At 45.9% G+C, this 25637-nt stretch overlaps 1 protein-coding gene across 2 annotated transcripts in view; it reads left to right on the top strand.

Annotated features, from left to right (window-relative positions):
- The window catches only part of ZNF496 (zinc finger protein 496), a 39794-nt gene extending 14533 nt beyond the window's left edge, over positions 1-25261 (top strand). The window contains exons 6-9 of one of the 2 annotated variants that reach the window (XM_053572743.1): positions 9387-9519; positions 11039-11146; positions 12795-12908; positions 21846-25261. In XM_053572743.1, the coding sequence (XP_053428718.1) occupies positions 9387-9519; positions 11039-11146; positions 12795-12908; positions 21846-22585 (1095 nt within the window). In that variant the 3' untranslated portion in view covers positions 22586-25261. The remainder of the gene's footprint in view (positions 1-9386; positions 9520-11038; positions 11147-12794; positions 12909-21845) is intronic. The other variant, XM_053572744.1, reaches the window with a different exon arrangement.
- The last annotated feature ends 376 nt before the right edge of the window (positions 25262-25637 follow it).

Raw genomic sequence — 25637 nt, 5'->3', positions numbered from 1 at the left:
GAATTAGGAAAGTCTCCTTGGAAGATTTACTTGTAAATAGACATATTTATCTATTTTCTCTATCCATTCTTATGTTAAAAATTGGCAAAATTTAGAAAGTGAAAGAATATCATTCATTTCTAGTCATGTGACAGGACCTCTGAATATTCTGGTGAACGTTCTTCAGGACTTTTCTCTGCCATTTTGTTTATTTGCCTCATTAGGATCATGTTGTAGATCATTTTGTCTTATTTTTATGCTTCTGCCCAATATGTAAGCATTTTCCCATGAGATTGTAAACGTTCCAGGTATGCTGCTAAGTGGCTGTATCAGATTCTGTTAGTAACTGGATATTGTCTATCCACCTACCTGGCCCTCAGACTTGGGTTGATTTCCCTTGTGCCATGAGCATCTTTGCACACTATGCTTTGTTCCTATTCCACTTCGGGGTGGATTCTAAAACACCCAACCAAAGGGAAAAGGGAAAAAATAGCCAAATCTCTTGTTAATACTTGTTCCCAATTTTTCCTTCAGAACCCCCCACATATACCCCTTCTTGGCAGTGCTGTCTGAGTGCTGGATTCTTTCGTATTTTGTGAACAATGGCAACAACCATCATCTCCCCCAAGAAACCAACATCACATTATTTCCCACAAGCCTCTGTATGGAGATCCAGCAGCTTCCTGAAGCCTGTTTTCCATTCTTTGAAACAATGTGGGAAGACAGGCTGTCCACACTGACCTCTTCCTAGTAGAAAACCCACTTAGGGGCTTGTTTCAATGCAGCCTCTTAAGCTCCACTCCACTTACTGAGTCAGATTTTGCATTTTTATTATACCAGAGTACCCAAATGATTCGTATGTACATGCAAGAAGCCCTGTTCCAAAACCTTGATCCAAATTTAGAATTTTTGAGGTATTCTATTTATTTTTATTTTAAATTTTTCCTTTAGAACTAATTTCAAAGTTGGGGAAGATTGTAAGAAGAGTACAGAGACTTCCAAAGACTCATTTCATTTTCCCTGTTCATTCTTTCTCTCTCTCTCTGTCTTTCCCCCCACTCCCCTTTTTAATTCTTACTGAATCTTTAGGTAATTGCATGCAGGCATTCATGCTCCCTTACTCATGCCAAGGGGGCTTACTTCCTAAACACAAGGACAAGGTCTTACATAATCACACTGTGGAAATTTAACAATGAAACAATAATCATCCAGCATCCTTGCTTCTCATGTAGTTGTCTTGTGTCTGACACTGCTTTCTAACATTTTCCATGCTTGTCATGCCAGCAGTGTGATATTGATCGGTTCTGAAGAACAGAGCACAGTTGTGATACAGACCTCCCTCAGGTGGGGTTTAGCTCACAGTGACATTCAGGTCACACGTTCTGTGGGAGACCACGCCAGGTTGTGTGCAGCCCAGTGTGGCACTTGGAGAGACATCAATAAGGGGGTGCCCCACATGGGTTATGTCAGCTCTGATGACTGGGATAAGGGGTCTGAAGGAATAATTAACAGTACACACATGCACAGTTTATGTGAAATTGTTCAAAAAATATTTATTTTTTATATTAATATTCACTTCTTTTTTTTTTTTTTTGTCACCATTGGTAGAATACTGTGGCATCACAGTTCACAGCAACCTCAAACTCCTGGGCGTAAGCAATTCTATGGCCTCAGCCTCACACATAGCTGGGACTACAGGTGCCCGCCACAATGCCTGGCTGTTTTTAGAAACAAGGTCTTGCTCTGGCTCAGGCTGGTCTCTACCCTGTAAGCTCAGGCTTCCACCCACCTGGGCCTCGCAGAGTGCTAGGATTACAGGTATGAGCCACTGCACCTGGCCGCAACACCTGGCTGTCTTTGACTCCTTTTACATGTTTTTTTATGTGTGATGTAAGATGTAGGGTTCTGTTTGTTTATTTTTTTGAGACAGAGTCTTACTCTGTTGCCTAGGCTAAAGTGCTGTGGCATCAGCCTAGCTCACAGCAACTTCAAACTCCTGGGTTCAAGCAATCCTCCTGCTTCAGCCTCCCAAGTAGCTGGGACTCTAGGTGCTCACCACTATGCCAGGCTAACTTTTTTATTTTTAGTAGAGAGGGGCTCTTGCTCTTGCTCAGGCTGTTCTTGATCCTCCTTTCAGAGTGCAAGGATTGCTGGTGTGACCTACTTTGCCCAGCCAGAGTCTTTTTTTTTTTTTTTTTCAAATGTTGATTTATATTGTTTCAGCACTATTCACTGAAAAGATTTTTCTTGACTTGGTGCCCGTAGCACAGTGGTTACAGCACCAGCTGTACACTGAAGGTGGAGGGTTCAAGCCCAGCCCAGGCCAGCTAACCAACAATGACAACTGCAACAAAAAATAGCCTGGTGTTGTGGAGGGTTTGAAAATCGTTTGAGCCCAAGAGTTTGAGGTTGCTGTGAGCTGTGATGCCACGGTGCTCTACCAAGGGCGACATAGTAAGACTCTTTCTCAAAAAAAAAAAAAAAAAGATTTTTCTCTCCCCAATCAAAATTGCCTTGTCACACACATTGGAAATCAGTTGTTCACATACATCTGGACATCTGGGCTATATCTGTTACTGATCTACATTTTGATCTTTTATGCAATACCACTATAACTTTATAGTAAATTTTTACATGGAGTAATATGAATCCTGACTTGATTCTTGTTTTTGATAATTTTTTTGGCTACTCTAAGTATTCCACATGTCCATATAACCTGCTCATCTATTTTTAGATGAGTTTTTGTATGGGACTGCATTGAATCCATAGGTTCATGTGGGTCACGGAGTGTCCAACCTGTTTTCTTCTCTGCTACACATTGGAATAAAAGTTGTCTTGGGCCAAGATTAAATACATAAATGCTAAAGAAAGCTGGGGATCAAAAACAAGGTTCATGCATAATTTTCACAATATCCCAACACCAGAGACAAGCAAAATAGTCCTTACATAATACACATGCAGCCCCTGGGGTACAGGTTTGTCACTCCTGCCAGCAAGTCCATGTCTTACCAACACACAGGGTCTTCCAGTCCAGGAACCTGTTAAATTCTTCCATTTGTTTAGTTCTTCAGGGCTCAGCTCAGGTACATATTTTGTAAACATCTTTTAAAGAATATTATATTTTTAGGCTAGGCTCAGTGGTTCACGCCTGTAATCCTAGCACTCTAGGAGGCCGAGGCAGGTAGATTGCCTGAGCTCAGGCGTTGGAGACCAGCTGGAGCAAGAGTGACACCCTGTCTCTAAAAATAGCCAGGTGTTCTGGCAGGCACCCGTGGTCCCAGCTACTCAGGAGGCTGAGGCAAGAGGATCTCTTGAGCCCAAGAGTTTGAGGTTGCTATGAGCTATGACACCATGGCACTCTACCAAGGGCAACAAAGTGAGACTGTTTCAAAAAATAATAATTTATATTTTTGATGCTGTCATAAATGTGTATGTGTGTGTGTATGCAATAGATTGGTCCAGTTTCTCTGTATCTACAACAGTTTGGTGTTTTTTGTTTTTTAATTTTTGGCCATTAAAGTAGATATCTCAGGCCTGGCACAGTGTGTCACACCTATAGGCCTAGTACTCTGGGAGGCCTGGATGATAAAATATACTATGTATATATTTTATAATCCTAACACTCTGAGAGGCCAAGGCAGGTGGATTGCCTGAGCAATTGTATTCTATATACTAGTGACAAACAGCTGGATGATAAAATATTCTCTCTCTATATATATATAGAGAGAGAGAGAGAGTACATATATAGTACATATACATATATATAGAGTTTCATATATAGTACATATGAAAAAAGAAAATGGACCAAGAAAATAAGTATCTAAACATATACAAGAGAACGGCGTCTGTGGCTCAGTGGGTAGGGCACCAGGCCTACAGGTGTTGTGGTAGGCGCCTGTAGTCCCAGCTACTCGGTAGGCTGGAGCAAAAAAATTACCTAAGCCCAGGAGTTGGAGGTTGCTGTGAGCTGTGACGCCACGGTACTCCACCAAGGGTGATAAAGTGAGACTCTGTCTCTAAAAAAAATAAATAAACAAACACATACAAGAAAAAGATTACCTTCACTAACATATGAAAAACGCATATAAAAAATATATATGCTATATATATAGTATATTTTATCATCCAGCTATTTGTCACTAGTATATAGAAATTAATTAGGCCAAGCATGGTGGCTCACATCTGCAATCTCAGCCTTTCAGGAGGCCGAGACAGGAGGATCACTTGAGGCCAGGACTTCGAGACCGGCCTGGGCAATATAGTGAGACAACATCTCTATAAAAAAAAATTACTCTTTAATTAGCTGGGCATGGTGGCATGTGCTTGTAGTCCTGGCTACTTGGGAAGCTGAGGCACCAGGATCACTTGAGCCCAAGAGTTGTAGTTTATAGTGAATCATGATTGTGCTGTTGCACTATAGTCTGGGCAACAGAGCAAATTGATTTCTATATATTGACTTTGTATCCATCAACCTTCTTAAATTCTCTCATTAGTTACTATAGCTTTCTGAAGATGCTAGAGGGTTTTTTATGATTGATTTGTGGGAATTTAGGCTTCTTAGGCTAACGCGGTATTTAATGTGTTTTATTTTTATAAATGAAATTTCATGACCTTTCAAATCTTCATTAAAGTGATGATTAATAATGGTATTTTGTATGCATTTTTCATGTTGGTGATGGTGATCCTTTTCTTGTATGTGTTTAGATACTTATTTTCTTTGTCCATTTTCTTTTTCTATTGGGATAGAAGGCCTTTCCAGTTGCTTTACATAGGCTCTCTGGATATATTCTTTGCCTTTCAGAAATCATATACATTTGTTTTCAGTTTGCTATTTGTCTTTTAATTTCATTCATGCCGTTTCATTGCTGTAGATATTTATGATTTTTAGAATATCCACCAGTCTTTTTTTTTGAGACCGAGTCTCACTGTGTCACCCTTGGCAGGGTGCCATGGTGTCACAGCTCACAGCAACCTCAAACTCTTGGGCTCAAGTGATTCTCTTGCCTCAGCCTCCCTAGTAGCTGGGACTACAGGCACCCGCCACAACGCCCAGCTGTTGTTGTTGTTGTTGCAGTTGTCACTGCTGTTTTAGCTGGCTGGGGCTGGGTTCAAACCCACCACCCTTGGTATATGGGGCCAGAACCCTACTGACTGAGCCACAGGTGCCGCCCCAATCATTTTTTATATACAGTAGAACTTCTGTAAGTTGACTACCCAAGGGACTGTAACAAACTGGTCAACATACAGAGATGGTCAATGTAAGGAACTAGACCTATAGTTAAACTGTACTGATATATATATGTAGTACATGCACAGTCTTTGAAAATTAAGTCAACTTAAGGAGGTGGTCAATGTAAGGGAGGTAGTCAGCAGTTCGAGGCCAGCCTGAACAAAAGTGAGATGCCATCTCTACCAAAAGAAAAACTAGCTGAGTATTGTAGTGGATCCCTGTGGTGCCTGTAGTCCCAACTACTCAGGAAGCTGAGGCAAGAGCATCACTTGAGCCCAGGAGTTTGAGGTTGTTGTGAGCTGTAATGTCAGGGTACTATATTCTGGTTCAACAGAGTGAGACTCTTGTCTCCAAAAAAATAAATTCAAAATAATGTTATCCTTTCTGGCACTATAGTAAAACATAATTCACTATGTAAAACTATAAGCCAATTTTTAAAAAACAGAAAATGCAGCTGTGGGCACTGTGACTCATGTCAGTACTCATAGCACTCTGGATGAATGAGGCGGATGGATTGCTTGAGCTCAGGAGTTCAAGACCAGCCTGAACAAAAGTGAGACACTGTCTCTACTAAAAATATAAAAAACTAGGTGATTGTAGTGATATGTGCCTGTAGTCCCATGCTGGGGAGGCTGAAGCAAGAGGATTGTTCAAACTCAAGAGTTTGACGTTGCTGTGAGCTGTGATGCCATGGCACTTCTACCAAGGGTAACAAAGTAAGACTCTGTCTAAAAAAAAAAAAAAAAAAGAAAAGAAAAAGAAAACCAGAAAATGCAATAGAAATATAGACAAGGAAAATAAATGAGCATCTCATACAAGTTGAGACCAATTCATCGATAAAGCCATGAAGCGATGTTCATCAAAGAAAAGGGAGTTATTATGCTATGGTTGCCCCAGGGCGTCTCCAGAGTCTCAGGCATTTGACACCCCAGTGTTGGCAAAGGTGTTTGGAAACCTGGAGTGCCAGTGAGTTCCTGTTGGGAGTGTACTTTTGGTAATACACTTGAAGAATGATGTGGGAATATTTAATATTGGTGAAGATGTGTATTCCCAGTGGTCTAATAATTTTTCTACATATATATACTGAAGACACTCTTGCATAAACTCAGGGGGAGATAGCTCGTAGAACGGTTGCTATAACAGGTTAGTTTTTCTGTTTTTAGTACAGACAAGGTCTCATTCTTGTTCAGACTTGTCTCAAACTGCTGAGCTCAGGCATGAGCCACTGTGCCCAGCCTGACAGGCTGTTAAGGATGAGTCTGGTGAAAAGGCTCAGAGAAATGGGAGGAGATCTATAGATGAAGTCTCAGGCATCTTAGAGACTACCTAAATGGTTGTGAACAGATAGATGGTAAAAGTATGGACCACCGTAAAGGCTATTCTGATGAGGTCTCACATAATAAGAAACATGTTATTGGAAACCAGAGGAAAGGCTGCTCTTGTTCTACATTGGCAAAGAATTTGGCTGACTCGTATGTTTATGTCCTAGTGCTGTGGAAGGTACAGTTTATGAGCACTGAAATTAGATATTGGCTGCAGAAATATCTAAGCAAAGTTGCAGTTTATAAAATGTGAAAAGAGAGAAATGATTTAGAGATGTAATTGTTACTCAAAAGGGAAGCACAGTTTAAGGCTTTGGAACATTCTCAAGGTATCCATGTTAAAAAAGATGAAAGTGATGGGCGGCGCCTGTGGCTCAGAGGGTAGGGCGCCGGTCCCATATGCCGGAGGTGGCGGGTTCAAACCCAGCCCCGGCCCAAAAAAAAAAAAAAAAAGATGAAAGTGGCTATTTAGGAGAGAACATAAAAGGTGTAGCCAAAGGGCCTTCTGATTAGGAGACTTAAACTGAGGCTAGAGGCTATTGTCTAAGACATGAACCCCAGGGCAGTTAAGAAATCATCAAGGCTTTTGCTCCCATCATGGGCCCAGAGTGCAAGAGCTCTAGCAAGCATGGGGCCACAGCAAAGAGCCTCCTTTCAGCCACCCCAGCAGGCCCAGACTGGTAGAGTCATCTGGGCAATTCTAGCCCAAGGGAGCCTTGAAACTCTAAAAGAGTCACAGAGCTGCCACAGAAGTAGGGCTGCTATAGAGAGCCACCTAGAGTATGGGGCCACCCAGAGCCTTTGGGGTCCAAATCCTGCCCCTCCCAGAAGATGGGACTTCTGACACAGCAGGCCAGGAGGGCAGAGCATCAGGCCCTGTGGGTTTCAGCTTGCTTGAGACCTGTTCCTTTTTCTCTTTTTCCTCTGCCTGTGCTACTATTGTGTTTTGGAAGCACATAACAGACCAGACATTATAGACTTAAAGAAATCAAAGTTAATTTTACTCTGAGCCAAGTTTGAAGATTGCAACCCAGAGATGCAGACTCAGCACAAACTGAGAACACATCTGGCATGGGACTGAGTGAGGCTCAGCATTTTTACGTTCTGATCATAGAAAATGACAGAAGGGGAAAAGTGAAGCTTTCACTTTCAGAATTTTATAATTCTGATTGGTGCTCAGTGACTTTATGCATAAGACAAGGCAAATATGTGTTTAAGTTGTATAGAGTAAAAAGTTAACTAGTATGCAGGCATCTTAAGGTCTGGAAAGGGATGATTGATTCTATCCAGCCTTTGTGCTTCATCTGGTAGACAAAATTGTAGTAAGTTCAAGTCAGTGAAGTATTTGACACCCCCCAACCTTGCAAGTGAGAGTTCAATGTTAGTTCATTGGCCTCGCTCAGTAGAGTGCCAGTAGAGTGCTGTGGTGTCAATAGCTCACAGCAACTCTTGGGCTGAAGAGATTCTCTTGCCTCAGCCTCCCTAGTAGCTGGGACTACAGGCACCCACCACAATGCCTGGCTATTTTTAAGAGACGAGGTCTCATTCTGGCTCAGGATGGTCTCAAACCTGTGAGCTCAAGCAATCCTCCCGCTCTAGCCTTCCAAGTGCTAGGATTACAGGCATAAGCCACTGTGCCCAGCCTATAGACCTAGTTTTTATTACCCTGTGTCCAAACCTCAGCCATCTTGGGCCACTTTAGGAAATTTTTCTTTCAGGTTTCCCTTTTTCTGATAGCTTTCAGAGGTTCAAAGCTGGAGAGCAATTTTTCTCAGCCAGCTCACCCGTATCTATTTAGATGAGACATTGGATTTTAGACTTTTGAGTTGATGCTAGGATGAGTTAAGACTTCTGGAGCTCTTAGGATGGAATACATGTTCTTTACATGCAAGAAGGATATGAACTGGGGCAAGGGCAGAATGCCATGATCTGAATGTTTTGTTTCCCCAAAATTTGTATGTTGAAATCCTAAGTGCCGGGCTCAGTGAGTAGGGCACTGGCCCCATATACCAAGGGTGGCAGGTTCAAACCCAGCCCTGGCCAAACTGCAACAAAAAAAAATAGCCAGGCCTTGTGGCGGGCGCCTGTAGTCCCAGCTACTCGGGAGTCTGAGGCAAGAGAATCGCCCAAGCCCAAGAGCTGGAGGTTGCTGTGAGGTGTGATGCCATGGTACTCTATCAAGGGCGACAAAGTGAAAAAAAGAAATCCTAAGTGCCATTGTGATAGTATTAGGAGGTGGGACCTTTGGGAGGTGATTAAGTCTTGAGGACAGAGCCCTCATGATGGAATTAGTCCCCTTATAAAGACACCCCAGAAGCTTGGTGCTTCTGGCTCAGTAGCTAGGGCACTAGCCACATACACTGGAGCTGGCGGTTCGAATCCGGCCTGGGCCTGCCAAACAACAATGACAACTACAACCCCAAAACAGCCGGGCGTTGGGGCGGGCCTTGTAGTCCCAGCTGCTTAGGAGGCTGAGGAAAGAGAATTGCTTAAGCCCAGGAGTTTGAGGTTGCTGTGAGCTGTGAACCCAAGTACTCTACCCAGGGCGACAGCTTGAGACTCTGTCTCATAAAATAAATAAATAAAAACCCCAGAAAGCTCCCTGGCCCCTTTTACCACATGAGTACATAAAGAAAAAACAGTTGCCTTTGAACCAAGAAGCAGGCCCTGACCAAATACCCAAATATCTAATCGGCGAGTGTCTTGATCTTGGACATCCAGCCTCTAGAGAATGAGAAATACATTCTGCTGTTTATAAGCCACTCAGTCTGCCTTGTGTCAGAGAAGCCTGAATGGACTGAGATGCCTACCTCATCCTTATCCTGAAGCATCCTGTTATTCTCCTGTGGTTTCAGAATCGGGTTTCTCCATTCAAAGACATGATCTTATGCTTCTCTGAAGAGGATTGGTCCCTCCTAGACCCTGCCCAGACTGGCTTCTATGGAGAGTTCATCATTGAAGAGGACTGTGGGGTCTCAATGCCTCTGAGTAAGACTTAACCCCCTGACCCCCAGACCAGGGAACCAGAGGGTCTCACATGGAGCAAAGTTCCCTCTTCCTCCAAGATCAGGGGAACTTCCATCTTGATCAAGAATGAGTCCTCATCTCTACTAAAAATGTAAGAAGCTAGCTAGATGTTATGGCGGGCACCTGTAGTTCCAGGTACTAGGGAGACTGAGGCAAGAGGATCTCTCTTTTTTTTCTTTTTTTGAGACAGTCTCAAGCTATCACCCTGGGTAGAGTACCATAGTGTCATCATAACTCACAGCAATCTCCAACTTTTGGGCTCAAGCAGTCCTCTTGCCTCCATTTTTCTATTTTTAGGAGAGAAGGAGTCTCACTCTTGCTCAGGCTGATCTCGAACATGCGAGCTCAAGCAATCCACCTGCCTGAGCCTCCCAGAGTGCTAAGATTACAGGCGTGAGCCACTGTGCCTGGCTGCAAGAGGATCTCTTGAGCCCAAGAATTTGAGGTTGCTGTGAGCTATGATGAGGCCAGGGAACGATACCCAGGGCTGCAGAATGAGACTCTGTGTCAAAACAAAAGATCAGGGATCTGGAGGCCACATCGGCTCTCTCAGCTCCCTGACTTTGATGGGAGGTCACCTGCCTGCAGCAGCCACACAGGCAGTTTGTCTACTTGACCATGGTCTGCCATGTTACCACATGTAGATTAGGCTTACCTGGCCATTTGCCACACAAAACCAGATACAGCATGTGTTCTGTGTACTGTGCACCCATTTTTCTATCATTCTTATCTGTTGTCTTTTTTTTTTTTTTTTGAGACAGAGTATAACTATGCTGCCCTCTATAGAGTGCAGTGCTGTCACAGCTCACAGCAACCTCAAACCCTTGGGCTTAAGCGATTCTCTTGCCTCAGCCTCCCAAGCTGGGACTATAGCGCCCACCACAATGCCCAGCTATTTTTTGTTGCAGTTATCATTGTTGTTTAGCTGGCCAGGGCCGGGTTCGAACCCGCCAGAGCCGTAACCATTGTGCTATGGGTAACTAAACCTGTTGTCTTAGGGCGGCACCTGTGGCTCGGTGGGCAGGGCGCCAGCCCCATATACCCAACGTGGCAGGTTCAAACCCGGCCCTGGCCAAACTGCAACAAAAAAGTAGCCAGGCATTGTGGTGGGCGCCTGTAGTTCCAGCTACTCGGGAGGCTGAGGCAAGGGAATCACCTAAGCCCAGGAGTTGGAGGTTCCTGTGAGCTGTGTGATGCCATGGCACTCTACCCAGGGTGATAAAGTGAGACTCTGTCTCTACAAAAAAAAAAAAGCCTGTTGTCTCTTTTCATTTCTTCTTTATCCCTGAGAGGCCACAGAGAGCTGCCTGTGCCCACAGCTCTCCTTTTGATTTGCTTCCTCCACCTGCTCTCCCCTGCTGCCCCCTGATTGGGCTGTGGCCTGCTGGAGTCCCTTCACCTTCTTTCTTCTGGACCTGCTCTGTTTGCCGCAGCAGCAAGTCACTGATAAACACATATTCTACCTTTTTTGTGTGAACAGATGACCCAGTTACCCAGCCGGATCTCTCCCAGGGAGAGGAGAATGAGCCACGGGTTCCAGAGTTGCAGGACCTCCAGGGGAAAGAAGCACCCCAGGTCTCCTACTTGGGTGAGGAATGATACCAGAACTAGGGGGACAGAGTCAGGGGAAAGGTTACCGTGGGCCAAAGAGAAAGGTCTGTTCTTACTTCTCGGCAGCTCCCAGCTGCTTCCCCCAGCCCCTCGGTTCTGTTATGGTCTTGCATGTCTTGCCTTGTCCCACAAAGAATCTGGGGGACCTTAATTTTGCCAGGTGTGGGGATCGTGTGTCCTTTACCAGGATCTAGGAAATAATAGGGATATTTCTTTCTCCTCTGCCTATACATAACGCCTGCTTTGTGCTGATGGTCCAGGATAAACCTAGTTGGAGAGGGAGTGTCTCCTCTCAACTGGGTACTAAGCACAGTCCCTTCAGATGCCTCGCCTGTCCAGACCTCTCATCTGCTCTTGAACAGGGCTGCTGTGAGGACACCGAAGCACAGGGCAGTGCTGGGGTTCAGCAGTGGCAGTTTTCAGCCCTTCTCCAGGCTTTTATTTTTTTTTTTTATTTTTTTTTTGCTTTTTTTGAGACAGATTACTTTGTTACCCCTCAGTAGAGTGCTCTGGCATCATAGCTCACAGCAACATCAAACTCTTGGTATCAAGAGATCCTCTTGCCTCAGCCTCCCAAGTAGTTGGGACTATAGGTGCCCGCCACAACACCCGTCTATTTTTAGAGACAAGGTCTCGCTCTGGCTCAGGCTTGTCTTGAACCTGTGAGCTTAGGCAGTCCACCCGCCTCAGCCTCCCAAGTGTTAGGATTACAGGCATGAGCCACCACACCCAGTCCTTCTCTAGGCTTGTCTGTGTCACTAGACCTTGTAATCTCTGTGCCTGGGTGCTTTGAAGCTTCTTCAGAGGAAAACAGCTGTGTATAGAATCAGCAGAAGCCCCACACCTCCTTTTTCCTTTGGGGCCTAGAGCTGGCATGGAGCGGACAAGGTTCTGGTTCACCATCCCCACCAGGAACAAGAATGCAGGCTAGGCACGGTGTCTCACACCTATAATCCTAGCACTGTGGGAGGCTGAGGTGGGTAGATTGCCTGAGCTCAGGAGTTCAAGACCAACCAGGGCAAGAATGAGACTCTATTACTATTTCTACTAAAAACAGAAAAAAAAATTAGCCAGCTACATGGGAGGCTGAGGCAGGAGGATCACTTGAACCCAGGAGTTTGAGCTAGGTAGACGCCATGACACTCTTATCCTGGGCAACAGAGTGAGCCTTTGTCTCAAAAAACAGAAAAGAGAAAAGAAAAAAAAAACATTCCAGAACCTTGGTGTGGTGTGGCAGTATCTGCCTCAATTCTGCCCCTTGGGTTCTGCACAGGCAGTTTGTGGAGGATCTGCAGGGTATACAGGACCCTGTATTTAAACACCCACCACAGAAAGTGGAAATAGCCTTTGGGTTAGGTCAGTTACTTGTCTCTGGCCACAGATGGAGCTGAACCAGGATCTAAATTGATTCTGTGTAGCTTCAGAACCCAAGTTTGTGGAGTTGACTCATTTTGCCTTCAAGTTCATTGATTCCGCAAATACTTACTAAGTGGCCACCCTGTGCCAGGCCCCAGGAGGGAGCCCAGGACCAACCTCAGATCACTACCTAGCATCTATTCAGGTACTTCCCCGGATAGTGCTGCAGATGCAAGACAAAATGATTTGTCCATTTTCTCCTCCAAAAGACTTTCCAAGTCCCCAGTCTTTCCAGGTGGAAGAAAGGAGGAGAAGGGATGAGCTGCAGGTACCAGAATTCCAGGCCTGCCAGCAGACGGTGCTAGCACAAAGCACTTGCCCAGGTAAAGGAGGATCTAGGGGTGTGGGGCGTGTGTGTGCAAGTGCATGTGTGGTATGCGTGTAGGTATCTGTGGTGGTGGGAGGACCTAGTACCATCAGGAATTAAACTCTCTGAGATCCCTGCTGACCACCACTGTGGCATTATCGACCGCTTGCCCTGGTTCTGTTTTGCTAGGGTCTTTCTCCAGCTGATTCCCAATCCCAGATTTTCCCTCCTTGCCTTTCCTAGGTGGGTTGAGGTAGGATGCTGACATAGCACTACTGTAGAGAGTATGGGTGGCCAGAATCCTGGAACAGAGTATTAAAGAGCAGGTCTCTGGAATGCTAGAGCTGCAAGGGACTTAGGAAAAGTATATTTCCATTACTGCCCTCATAGAAATAACCATTGTGTAGGTTCTGAGTCATCCTGGTAAAAGTCACCACCTCCAGAGGCAAAGACTAAATTGTTGCTGTTTCTAAAATCCTCAGGTTCAGACATTCTTCTAAACACCAAACCCAAGTCTCTGATTCTTACTTGAACTCACTGTGTCATTGTGGTTTTCATCTGTGGAAACCGACTTACACATCATTTCTTCTACCGGTCATGCTTTTGGAGGCATGATGTGTGTTATTTTTACCTAGCTCCATGTGGGGCATGTGCCCATTTGTGCTCAGCCTAATCTTGTGTGGACAAGGGGGATTTTACAGAGTAGTGGATCTGGAAGGATGAGACCCCCCCCACCCCCCCACAAGCATTGATGTCCAGCCCCGGTTTTCTAAAGACCCATGGGACCCTCTCAGTCTGGATGCAGGCTTGATGTTTGCAGTGCATTTGAATCTTCTCCAGCCTTCTCTGCCCATAGCACATTTCTCAGTCCCATCAGCACACTTTACAAGGTGATGGATGTTCATTCACACAGAGGAGTTTTCAGTTCCCTTCTCTTCCTATGCTCTGACAGAATCTGCTCAAAATGGCAGGAAGCCAAGAGTTGCTATCTGAGAAGGATAGCAGTCTTCTGAGAAGGACAGCAATCTCCATTTGCATGATGGAGACTGGTCTGAAGAAAAGATGAAGGGTCTGGGTTTAGACACATTGTTTTGGAAAATCCCAGGAAGTTGCTTGCACAGCTAAGGGGCTGGGACTTAAAGCATTTGGATTTCAAAGAGTAAGCACTATTTTTATTTGCCAGCCCACCTTCATAAAAGGCTTTTCCAGCCAGCCTGTACCCACTGCCAACCAGTAAAGGGTCTGCCTCTTCCTACCCACGCTCACAGGACTCACTCATACTGTTCAGTTTGTGCCAGTCAGATGAAAATGTTACTTTGTCTGTCACAGAGGCAGAATATCTTTTTTTTTTCTGTAATAATTGCCAGTTTATTCCTCTAGCTGTAAGAACCAGAGGTAATTTGGAGTTTATATTTCTTGAGGCAGAATATCTTTAATTTGTTGTGTTTTCTCTGAATTGCCTATTTAATATTCATTTGTCCTTTTTTCTTTTTTGTATTTTTCCATTCAAATTTGTTAAGCTCTCTTTATGCCCCAAGTATTGCACCAGAATAAAGTATTCATGTGATTTTGTGTATTGTATCCTCACGGCACCTTCTGACATAGGTGTCATTTTGCACCTGGGGTACCCAAGGCCCTGAGAACTGAAGTCATTTGCCCAAGGGACAGTGCTCACAACACACAACAGGCTGTGGGTGACAAAGCAAGGATTTGAACTGTGTCTGTCATGCTTCAGACTCATGCTCTTTATTTCATGCTACTAAACTATGGATTCATAGAAACTGAAAATTAAGGGTCTGAATCAATTTTCTCTCATGTCTTTATATACATCATTTCTTCCATTTTTTAAAAAACTTTTTGTGCCTTATAGCATACAATTTTTTTTACATATTTAAAATGTAAATATATTTGTTCATAATCTTTTTCGTTTTATGACTTAAGAATGCCTCCCCATCCTAACTTTATAAGGATATTCTATTTTCTTTTAAATGCTTTTATCATTTTGTTTTTTCACAACTGGCTTTCTATCCTCTTAGCTTTTCCCTCAGCCCCTCCAGCTCATAGGAAACCACTTATTTCCAGCCTTCAGTGTGCCTTTCCGAAGGTGTTAGCTATGGGCCTAGGTGCAGACTTTTGCCACTCTAGCTATGGGCCTAGGTGCAGACTTTTGCCACTCTAGCTATGGGCCTAGGTGCAGACTTTTGCCACTCTGCCCCCTACACACCACGCAACACTTGCAGCAGCTGGGCCACAGGCTCTGGTCATCCACTACTATTGGGCTCAATTCTTCTGAAATCTTGGGCAAGTTCATTTTTCTGCTTTAAATATTTCATCTGTAAAACAGAAATAATGGTCGTAGCTGCCTTGTAAAGTTGTTGTTAAAAATTATGTGATTTAATAAATGCGTTGGCATTTAGACCAATAACTCTTTTCTATCTTCCCTAACATTATCCTGACAAGTTGATTCAGGGATACCCCACCCCATTCCAAAAGAGAGAAACTGGAGAAAAGAAAGGGTGAGTGTCCCAAGCAAGTCTAAAACCTACAGCAGGGCAAATTCCCTTAGAAGAGTAATCATCTTTGGGTCAGTTCTCTGTTCTCCAGGTCACCACTCTTCAGGACATCAGAGTGGCAGCCCTGCTATTTGGAGCTCAGGAGGTGATCCCTCCATGTCCCAAGCCTGTGCTTTTTGGACCCATGATGGCAGTGACAGTCCTGTAACCTATAAGCCACGTTTGGGATCACTGTTTCCTTTTTTCTTTGCTTTTTTATTTCCTTTTTTCTTTCTTTCTTTTTTTTTTTTTGTTTGTTTTTGAGACAGAGTCTCGCTATGTCACCCTTGGTAGTGTGCCGTGGCATCACAGCTTACAGCAACCTCAAACTCTTGGGCTTAAGCGATTCTCTTGCCTCAGCCTCCCAAGAATCTGGGACTACAGTCACCCACCACAACTCCTGGCTAATTATTTGTTGCAGCTGTTTAGCTGGCCCGGGCTGGGTTCGAACCCACCACCCTCAGTGTATGTGGCTGGTGCTGTAACTATTGTGCTATAGGCGCCAAGCTTTTTTTTTCGTTTTTTGTGTTTTTCTTTGAGACAGTGTCTCACTCTGCTGCCCAGATTAGAGTGGTATGGCCTCAGTATAGTTCACAGTAACTTCAGACTCCTGAGTTCAAGTTGTCCTCCTGCCGCAGCTTCCCAAGTAGCTGGGACTATAGCCTACCATGACACCTAGCTAATTTTTCTTTTCTTTTTTTTTTTTCTTGAGAGTCTCACTTTGTCGCCCTTGGTAGTATGCTGTGGTGTCACAGCTCACAGCAACCTCAGTTTTGGACTCAAGTGATTCTCTTGCCTCAGCCTCCCAACTAGCTGGGACTATAGGCACCCACCATAAGGCCCAGCTGTATTTAGAAACTGGGTCTCACTCTCAGTCAGGCTAGTTTTGAACCCATGAGCTTGTCCAATCCACGCCTCAGCCTCCCAGAGTGCTAGGATTATAGGCATAAGCCACCACACCCAGCCCATTTCTTCCCTGTTCTTAAAGGATAATACATGTTCATACCAAATAGCTCTATTGGCCCTTTCTGTGAAATCCCAAAAGTCTGACAGCATTCCTTCACTTTATCCCCTCTCTATTCCCTTCAGTCCCAGTTGGCAGTGTTTCTGTTGGGCATAAAATTCTCAAAAACTTTGCCCTCTCATGCAGTTCACAGGGTTCCAAGCCATCAGACTGGAGTGTTTCCATAGATCTTCCCTGGGTAACCATTTCTGGCTTCCTGGCTTCCCCTGAGGTGGTTGATTGGCTGTATGAGTTGTACCCTCAATCTCTCCAGCAAATGGTTTTCCAGCTGTGCTCTTGGTACTCTTTCCAAAAGTACACTTCTTTCTGCAATAGGGATAGGCTGAAAATTTTCCAAATCTTAACATCCTGGTTCTTTTTCATACAAAAATTGCTTCTTCAATGTCTGTCTTTCCTCTCACATTTTCCTATGAGCAGCAAGGAGAAATTAGGCAATGTCTTCAGTACTTTGCTTAGAAAACATCTCAGCTGGCCAGGCACAGTGACTCACCTGTAATCTCAGCACTTGGGAGGCTGAGGTGCATGGATTGCCTGAGCTCATAGGTTCAAGACCAGCCTCACCCAGAGCAAGACCCCATCTCTAAAAAATAGCTGGGCATTGTGCCAGGTGCCTATAGTCCTAGCTACTTGGGAGGCTGAGGCAAGAGGATCACTTGAACCCAAGAGTTTGAGGTTGCTGTGAGCTATGATGCCATGCACTCTAGCAAGGGTGACCAAGTGAGACTGTGTCTCAAAAAGAAGAAAAAAGAAAGCATCTCAGCTAAATACACTTTTCTTTCTTTTTTTGAGTTTCACTCTGTCACCTTTGGCAGAGTGCCATGGCATCACAGCTCACAGCAACCTCAAACTCTTGGGCTTAAGCGATTCTCTTGCCTCAGCCTCCAAAGTACCTGGGACTACAGGTGCCCGCCACAATGCCCAGCTATTTTTGTTGTTGTTGTTGTTGTTGTTATTTAGCAGGCCTAGATCAGGTTTGAATCGGCCTGCCTGGGTATATGTGGCTGGCGCCCTACTCACTGAGCTACGGGTGCCGAGCCTAAATATCTTTTTCTTGAAACACTAGGACACAGTTTGACCAAGTTTATTGCCAATTTACAACAAAGATCTCCTTTCCTCCAGGGTCCAACAACTTATTCCTCATTTCTGTCTAATATCTTGCCAGAAGTTCCCTCCCACACTCCCTCCCTTCCTTCCTTCAAGATAGCATCTTACTTTGTCACCCTTGCTAGAGTGCTGTGATGTCCATAGCTCACAGCAACCTCAAACTCTAAGGCTTAAGTGATCCTCTTGCCTCAGCCTCCCAGAGTGCTAGGGTTGCAAATGTGAACCAATGTGGCTAGTCCCCAGAAGTACCTTTAGTGTGTGTATTTCTACCAACCATCTCTGAAAGGCTTTTTTTTTTGACATGGTCTCACTGTGTCATCTTCGGTAGAGTGCTGGGGCGTCGCAGCTCACAGCAACCTCAGAACTCTTGGGCTTAAACAATTCTCTTGACTCAGCCTCCAAAGTAGCCAGGACTACAGGCATCTGCCACAGCACCTCACTATTTTTTGTTGCAGTTGTCATTGTTTAGCAGGCCTTAGCCGGGTTCAAACCCAGCAGCCTTGGTGTATATGGCCAGTACCCTAACCACTGAGCTATGGGCACCAAGCCAGCTTTTTTTTTTTTTTTAACTTGTACCTTTCAAATCTCAGCCTTTACCCGTATCCTATTTCTAAAATCACTTCTATATATTTTAGTATTTGTTAGAGCTGCATCCCATGTCCTCGTGCCAAAGTCTGTATTAGTCTAATAGTGCTACCATAACAAAGTACCACAGACTATATTGCTTAAACAATAGAGGTTTGTTTGCTAGTAATTCTGGAGGCTAAAGTCCAAGATTCAGATGTCATCAGAGTTGGTTTCTTCTGAGGTCTTTCCCCTTGGCTTGTAGACACTCCTTTCTTTGTGAGTTCTTACCTAATCTTCCAGATTTTCTCTTCTTATAAGGGACTTCCTATAATCTAGTCCTGTTGATTAGGACTCACACATAAGACCTTATTTTATTTTATTTACATTTATTTATTTACTTATTTATTTATTTATTTTGGAGACAAAGTCTCAGTTACCCTTGGTAGAGTGCTGTGGCATGAGAGCTCACAGCAACCTCATTCTCTTGGGCTCAAGCAGTTCTCTTGCCTCAGCCTCCCAAGTAGCTGGGACAACAGGAACCTGCCACAGTGGCCAGCTATTTTTAGAGACAAGGTCTTGCTCTGGCTCTGGCTGGTCTTGAACCTGTGAGCTTAGGCAATCCACCTGCCTTGGCTAGGTGTGCTAGGATTACAAATGAGAACCACCATGTCCAGCCATATGGGCTAAGTTTAACTGGACTGCCTCTAGAAAGACCCTGTCTCCATGGCTTGGCCCCCATAGCACAGTGTTTATGGTGCCGGCCACATACTGAGGCTGGTGGGTTCAAACCCAGCCCGGGGCAGCTAAAACAGCAATGACAACTGCAACAAAAAATAGCTGGGTGTTATGACAGGCGCCTATAGTCCCAGCTACTTGGGAGGCTGAGGCAAGAGAATCACTTAAGCCCAAGAGTTTGAGGTTGCTGTGAGCTGTGATGCTCTACAGCACTCTACTGAGGGCGACATAATAAGACTCGGTCTCAAAAAAAAAACCCTGTCTCCAAATACAGTCACATTCTGAGGTACTAAGGGTTAGGAGTTGAACATATGAATTTTCAGGGGGAAACAGTTCAGCACACAGTATGCACTGTCTGCTGTCATAATTCCTGCTCCTCACAAAATTAACAAACAAGATCTTAGCAATCTACTGTAGCACATTTTGTCTTCCTCCACCCAAATTCATGGACAGTTAACAGAAGTGAATGGCTGATCAGTTATCTTCTTTTTTTTTTTTCTTGAGATAGAGTCTCATTTTGTTGCCTTGGGTAGAGTGGCATGGTATCATAGCTCACAGCAACCTCAAGCTCTTGGGCTCAAGTGATCCTCTTGCCTCAGTTTTTCTATTTTTAGTAGAGACAGGGTCTCACTCTTGCTCAGTCTGGTCTTGAACTCCTGAGCTCAAGCAGTCTACCTGCCTCAGCCTCTCAGAGTGCTAAGAGTACAGGGGTGAGCTACCGTGGCCACCGATCAGGTATCTTCTCCTCAACTGCTGATGTAAGTTAGTTAAGACGCTCTACTTGTCCACCCCATGAGGCCCGCAAAGTACATCGTGTACATGACCTAACTTACCCCACCAGCAAACTGGAACAATGGGGTGCCACTGTCATTCTCACCTCACAGAGGAAGGCCCTGAGCTCAGAGAAGCCATTTGGCCAGAACATGCCCCTGCAACTAGAAAGCCAAGAAGAGAGATGAGCATCACACAGAGCTCCATCCTCATCTGCTGGCTTCTTCCTGAGTCTGCATGGGTTCTCAGCAGGCTCCCGTCCTGCTCCTGAGTCTCACATTCTCCATAACCCCAACACCTCTGCCTGCTAACTGATGAGCAGATTTCCCCCACTGGTTCCGCCCTGCTTATCTCTCCTGCTCTCTGTAGCTTCTGGGTCTTCCTGCTCTGCTTCTGTTCATCCAGCTCCACCTGCCTTAAGCTTCTCAAATGTGCAAAGGCCTTCCTCCTTCTAGCCATTAATTACAGACTAACCATGTTTTCAATAAGGTCTGGGAGCATCTAGCACCCCCACCACCACCAAGTTCTAGACCTGATTTCCACATTGTACAAAAGTGAGGAAACAGAGGCCACCTGTGTGATGAGCTTTGGGCCACAGGTCAGGATCTCAGGCTGGACTCTGATACCTGTTCACCCCTTCCCCATAGTCCCACCTTCCACCATCAGAGACTCAGTATCTATAGAGCCAGCTTCAGTCTACATTAGAATTTATGAAGCGTCTTTACCCAACAGTACTGATTGGCCTCACACATGTGGTGAGGGGAAGATGCTAGGGGGACTCAGGGACCATGGGCAACCCAGCCAGGTACAGTGGCTCCTACCTCAATCCTAGCAGTCTGGGAGGCTAAGGTGGGTGGATCACTTGAGCTCAGGAGTTCAAGACCAGCCTGAGCAAGAGTGAGAGCCCACCTCTACTAAAAATAGAAGAATTAGGTTTGGCACCTATATTGCAGTGGTTGGGGTGCCAGCCACATACACCAGGGTTGGGGGGTTCAAACCCAGCCCCAGCCTGCTAAGCAATAATGACAGTTACAACAACAACAACAAAAATAGCTGGGCCTTGTGGTGGGCACCTGTAATCCCAGCTACTTGGGATTACAGAGGGACAGGAGAATCGTTTAAGCCCAAGAGTTTATGGTTTCTGTGACCTGTGGCACCATGGCATTCTACCGAGGGTGACAAAGTGAAACTCTGTCTCAAAAAAAATAGGGCAACACCTGTGGCTCAGTGGGTAGGGCGCTGGCCCCAAATACCGAGGGTGGCGGGTTCAAACCCGGCCGTGGCCAAACTGCAACAAAAAGCTGGGCTTTGCGGCAGACGCCTGTAGTCCCAGGTACTCGGAAGGCTCAGGCAAAAGAATCACCTAAGCCAAGGAGTTGGGGATTGCTGTGAGCTGTGACACTACAGCACTCTACCAAGGGCAATATACTGAGACTCTGTCTCTTCAAAAAATAAATTAATTAAACAAATAAAAACAGAAAAATTAGCTGGGCGTGGTGGTGCAGGGCTGTAGTCCCAGATGTTTGGGAGGCTAAAGCAAGAGATTCACTTGAGCCCAAGAGTTTGAGGTTGCTGTGAACTATGATGCCATGGCACTCTACCCAGGAGGATAGAGTGTGTCTCCAAAAAAAAAAACATCAGGCAGTAGCAGAGCTCCAGTACCGCTTCAACCCTTCTCCCTGCGACAAATCACTTCATTTATTTGTATAACATGGTATAATAATAATATCTGGTATCAAAGGGCTGTACATGTCTGAAGTCTAGCACAGTCCCTGAAGCATTTAAGTGCCCAGAATCTGTTAGCTGGCGCCTCCCTAGGACTCCTTGTATAGAATATAGGGTCTTCCTCTCTGCCAAGTACTTCAAGTTGTGGTAGAATTTTTCCCTATGCCTGGTTAAGTAAGGTGGGGAGTGGGTCTCAGTGACTAGAGAATAAAAGGGTTGGGTGGGGAGTTAGGGGGAAATGGCTGAGAAGAGGGAGAGAGGATAAAGAAGTGCCAGGATGTTTTGGACAGAATGTGGCCCAGGCTGAGAATTTCCTTCTCACAGGCTATCCCAGTGGTCCCTGCAGGTCTGGCTGGGCACCCTAGTCACCAAGGAGCATTACAAAAATGTTGGGTTTCTGGACTCCAGGCTGGACCTTCCGGGGTCAGAGTCTGAGGGACTGGGCACCACTAACCTGCATGATGCCTTCCTGTAGCCGGAGGTGACGCACCATCCCTAGAGCGCAGCCTCAATGAGGAAGTGACCATCGAGATTGTCCTGTCCAGCTCTGGCGACGAAGACTCCCAGCACGGCCCCTACTGCGCAGAAGAGCCAGGGAGTCCCGCGGAAACACAGCGCAGCCTCCACGCCTCCCACCTGAGTAGTGCTGAGGCGGGGGGCGAGGGGCAGACCTCCAAAAAGTCCTACGTGTGCCCGAACTGTGGGAAGATCTTCCGCTGGAGAGTCAACTTCATCCGGCACCTGCGGAGCCGCAGGGAACGGGAAAAGCCACACGAGTGCTCCGTGTGCGGGGAGATGTTTAGTGACAGCGAGGACCTGGACGGTCACCTGGAGACCCACGAGGCGCAGAAGCCTTACCGGTGCGGTGCCTGCGGGAAGAGCTTCCGCCTCAACTCCCACCTGCTCTCTCACCGGCGCATACACCTGCAACCGGACAGACCGGAGCGGGGAGCCTCGGAGGACGCTGGCGAGGAGCCTGGAGACGCGCAGGAAAAGAGCGAGTCGGAGTTGAGCTACCAGTGCTGTGACTGCGGGAAGGGGTTCCAGAGGCACGACCAGCTGGTGCGGCACCGCAGCTACTTCCACCCAAAGGACAAAGCCCGGCCCTTTCAGTGCCGGTACTGCGTCAAGAGCTTCAAGCAGAACTACGACCTCCTCCGCCATGAGCGCCTGCACATGAAACGCCGCTCTAAGCAGGCTCTGAACTCCTACTGAGTCCGCCCCTGTGGGCAGGTGCTCCCCTCACAGTGGGACTGATGGCCCTCCCGCCCCAACCCAGGACGCACCTTGCCCAAGATAAGAGAGCAGACCACTCCTGCCTTTTGCTCTCAGGTAGCATCCGACTTTTGTGTGGTGCCATGGTGGTCCCTCCCCTCCCCCCAGATAGTGAGGTAGTGGCCAACTGAGTGTTTGTTTCTGCTGTGCCAAAAAAACAGGGAAGATGTGTCACTACCAGCTTCAACATGCCAGGGGTGTCTGTATCTGACAAGATCCCCACCCAGTGCTCTCAAAGCTGGTAGAGGGATTTGGCTGCCCCAGTCACAGCAAACCCTTGGTTACCAACCAGCCCGCAATATGCTTTTTCCCACCCTGTTTTGTGTAAACACTACCACCAGATTCCAAAGTTTGAGGGTGGCTCCTCCTCCTATCTGACAGCTGCTAAAGGGTGATGGGAGGAGGAAGACAGAAAGGCTGGGCAGGACTTTGAGGCACAGTGGGGCACCATGCCACCACAACAAGCCATGTCATGCCACCAGAAGTCTGAGCCCCGGGTCCATGACCGTCAGGCCGGCAGGCATGGAGTGCTACAGAGACCCCAAGGTTATCAGGTGGTCCTTTGGGGCCTGGAGTCCATGGCTTGGAAAAGCTCATCATACCTTTTGATTTGTCTTGGCGGCTGGTTGTTAGCATCAGGAGCTCATCCAAGGCAAAGCTTGCATTTGAAGCTGTGTTACACACCCTCCCCAAAATGTCTTTTCTTTATACCCTGAAGGTCCTTGGTAAATGCTTGTGGTATGGAAACTGAATTGTCATCATTTACAAGGCACTTAAATCCTTCTTCCCATCTGTCCTGTCTGGGAATATGGAGCTCAGCCCCTAAGGAAGGGTTCTGCCTGGGTGGGCCAAGCCCTGGCACAGAATCTTCTATGACTTCCTACTCTACAGGTACTTGGAGGCTGGTTGGTTCGTTTCCCAGGGCTGTTGTAATGAAGTACACACACCAAACCCTGGGCATTGTATTGTCTGACTGTTTTGAAGTCTGCAAGTCCCAGGTGTTGGTGGAGTTTGTTCCTTCTGAGGGCCCTGGATAGAATCCACTCCATGCCTGTCCTAGCTTCTGGTGCTTTGTTTGGCAATTGTTGGTGTTCTTTGGCATGTTAAAAGCATTACCCAACCTCTGCCTTCATTGTTACATGGTGCTTTTGCTGTGGAGTATCTGTCTCTGAATTTCCCTTTTGTCATACTGGGTTAGGGACCACGCTACCTACTCCAGTATAACTCATCTACACCTGCAATGGCTATTTCCAAATAAAGTCACTTTCTGAAGTACTAGGGGTCAGGACTTCAACATTGGAATTTTAGGGGGACACAGTTCAACCCACAACTCCAGGTAATCCTTCAAGGTGCTATCATGACTGATTCACCTGATCTCATTGAAGGAAGGGTTTGCTCCAAGCATCCACCCTCAGGGCTGGTGTCCTCAATGTGGAAGAATCTTAAGTCTTTAAAGTTCAGAGCCTGGGGGTCTACCCTGAGAGTCCATTGGTAGTGAAACCTCAGCAGTTATGTCAGCTGGGGTGTGTCATAACTGTGTCAGCAGTGGTTGAATGTGAAAGCCACAGCCAGGGAAGTATTTTATTATCTGTGTATGAGACGCCACGATGGACAGTAAGCCTGGGCAAATGAATGCAAGGTGCCTGTTGCTCTTTGTCAGCCACATAATCTTTACATCAAGAAGCCTCTGCCCAAAACCCAGGATGGAAGTTAAAAGATTTTTCTAACTATAATTACTGTTTCTGTGTAGATTCATCTACATACCCAGGATCAGTAAATGCAATAAAATCATTTGGGCATACATTGAAAAAGAAATAAACTGTGGGTGGCACCTGTGTCTCAAGGAGTAGGGTGCCGGTCCCATATACTGGGGATGGCAGGTTCAAGCCCGGCCCCAGCCAAAACTGCAAAAAAGAAAAGAAATAAACTGTTATGGTTTTTAGTTTCTAAATAGTTTGTCTCTTGTATTGATCTGCCTAGAAAAGGGAGAAATTGGATTTTAAAGGCCAAGGGAGAAAAATTTCCAAACAGATGGCTGACACTGTACACAATTATCCCCACCCACTTATGTGGATTCTGTTAGGACCACCAAGGCCTGGAAAGGTTATTTACTCTCTGACTTCAGACATCTGTCTAAAAGAGGAACATTGCTGTAGTTACCAGTGTGTTGTAGGTGTAAAACCAGATCATAAATGAGAAAGTGACAAAGGGTATGTCATGGAACTGGAACCCCATCACCTATCCAAAACCAACAAGTCACCTCAGTAATCAGGAGGTCACATTGCTTCTGGTTTGGAAACCCTCCTAGGTAATGTAGCTTAAATTCCAGGTTCACCCCATGCAAAGGGGGCAGACGGGGATTGCCTCCTCTGAGGAAAAATCTGTCAGCCCTTGGCCATTGATATTTTTGGCCTCAGCTAAAAACAGCTGGCCCACTTGGTGCCTCACCTCTCTCCCTGTCTCCTCACTGGGGTGGCAGGCCAACTGGAGCTATGTCTCCACCTTGCCATAGATGCTGAGACCCCATGCCCGAGAAGCATCTTCCCTCTTTATTCCTCTGATGCCCCTTTGGCATCATTCTCACAAACCCACAGGTGCATAATAAAAACTCACTTGATGAATTAATATTCCTGTTGGTGTTTTCATTGAAAAGGTAACATGGGTGGTGCCCGTAGCTCAGTGGGTAGGGTGCTGGCCACATACTTCAAGGCTGGCAGTTTGAACCTAGCCCAGGTCAGCTGAAACAACAATGACAACTGCAACAAAAAAATAGCTGGGCATTGTGACAGGCACCTGTAGTCCTAGCTACTTGGGAGGCTGAGGCAAGAGAATCACTTAAGCCCAAGAGTTTGAGGTTGCTGTGAGCTGTGATGTCACAGCACTCTACACAGGGCAACAGCCTGAGACTGTCTCAAAGAAAAAAGGTAACATGTGGGCTTGGCACCTGTAGCTCAGTGCCTAGGGCGCCAGCCACACATACCAGGGCTGGCGG

The sequence above is a fragment of the Nycticebus coucang genome, chromosome 20 (assembly GCF_027406575.1).
Source record: "Nycticebus coucang isolate mNycCou1 chromosome 20, mNycCou1.pri, whole genome shotgun sequence".
NCBI classification, from domain to species: domain Eukaryota; kingdom Metazoa; phylum Chordata; class Mammalia; order Primates; family Lorisidae; genus Nycticebus; species Nycticebus coucang.
Note: the sequence above shows the minus strand (reverse complement) of the source record. Positions and strands in the feature narration are given on the sequence as shown.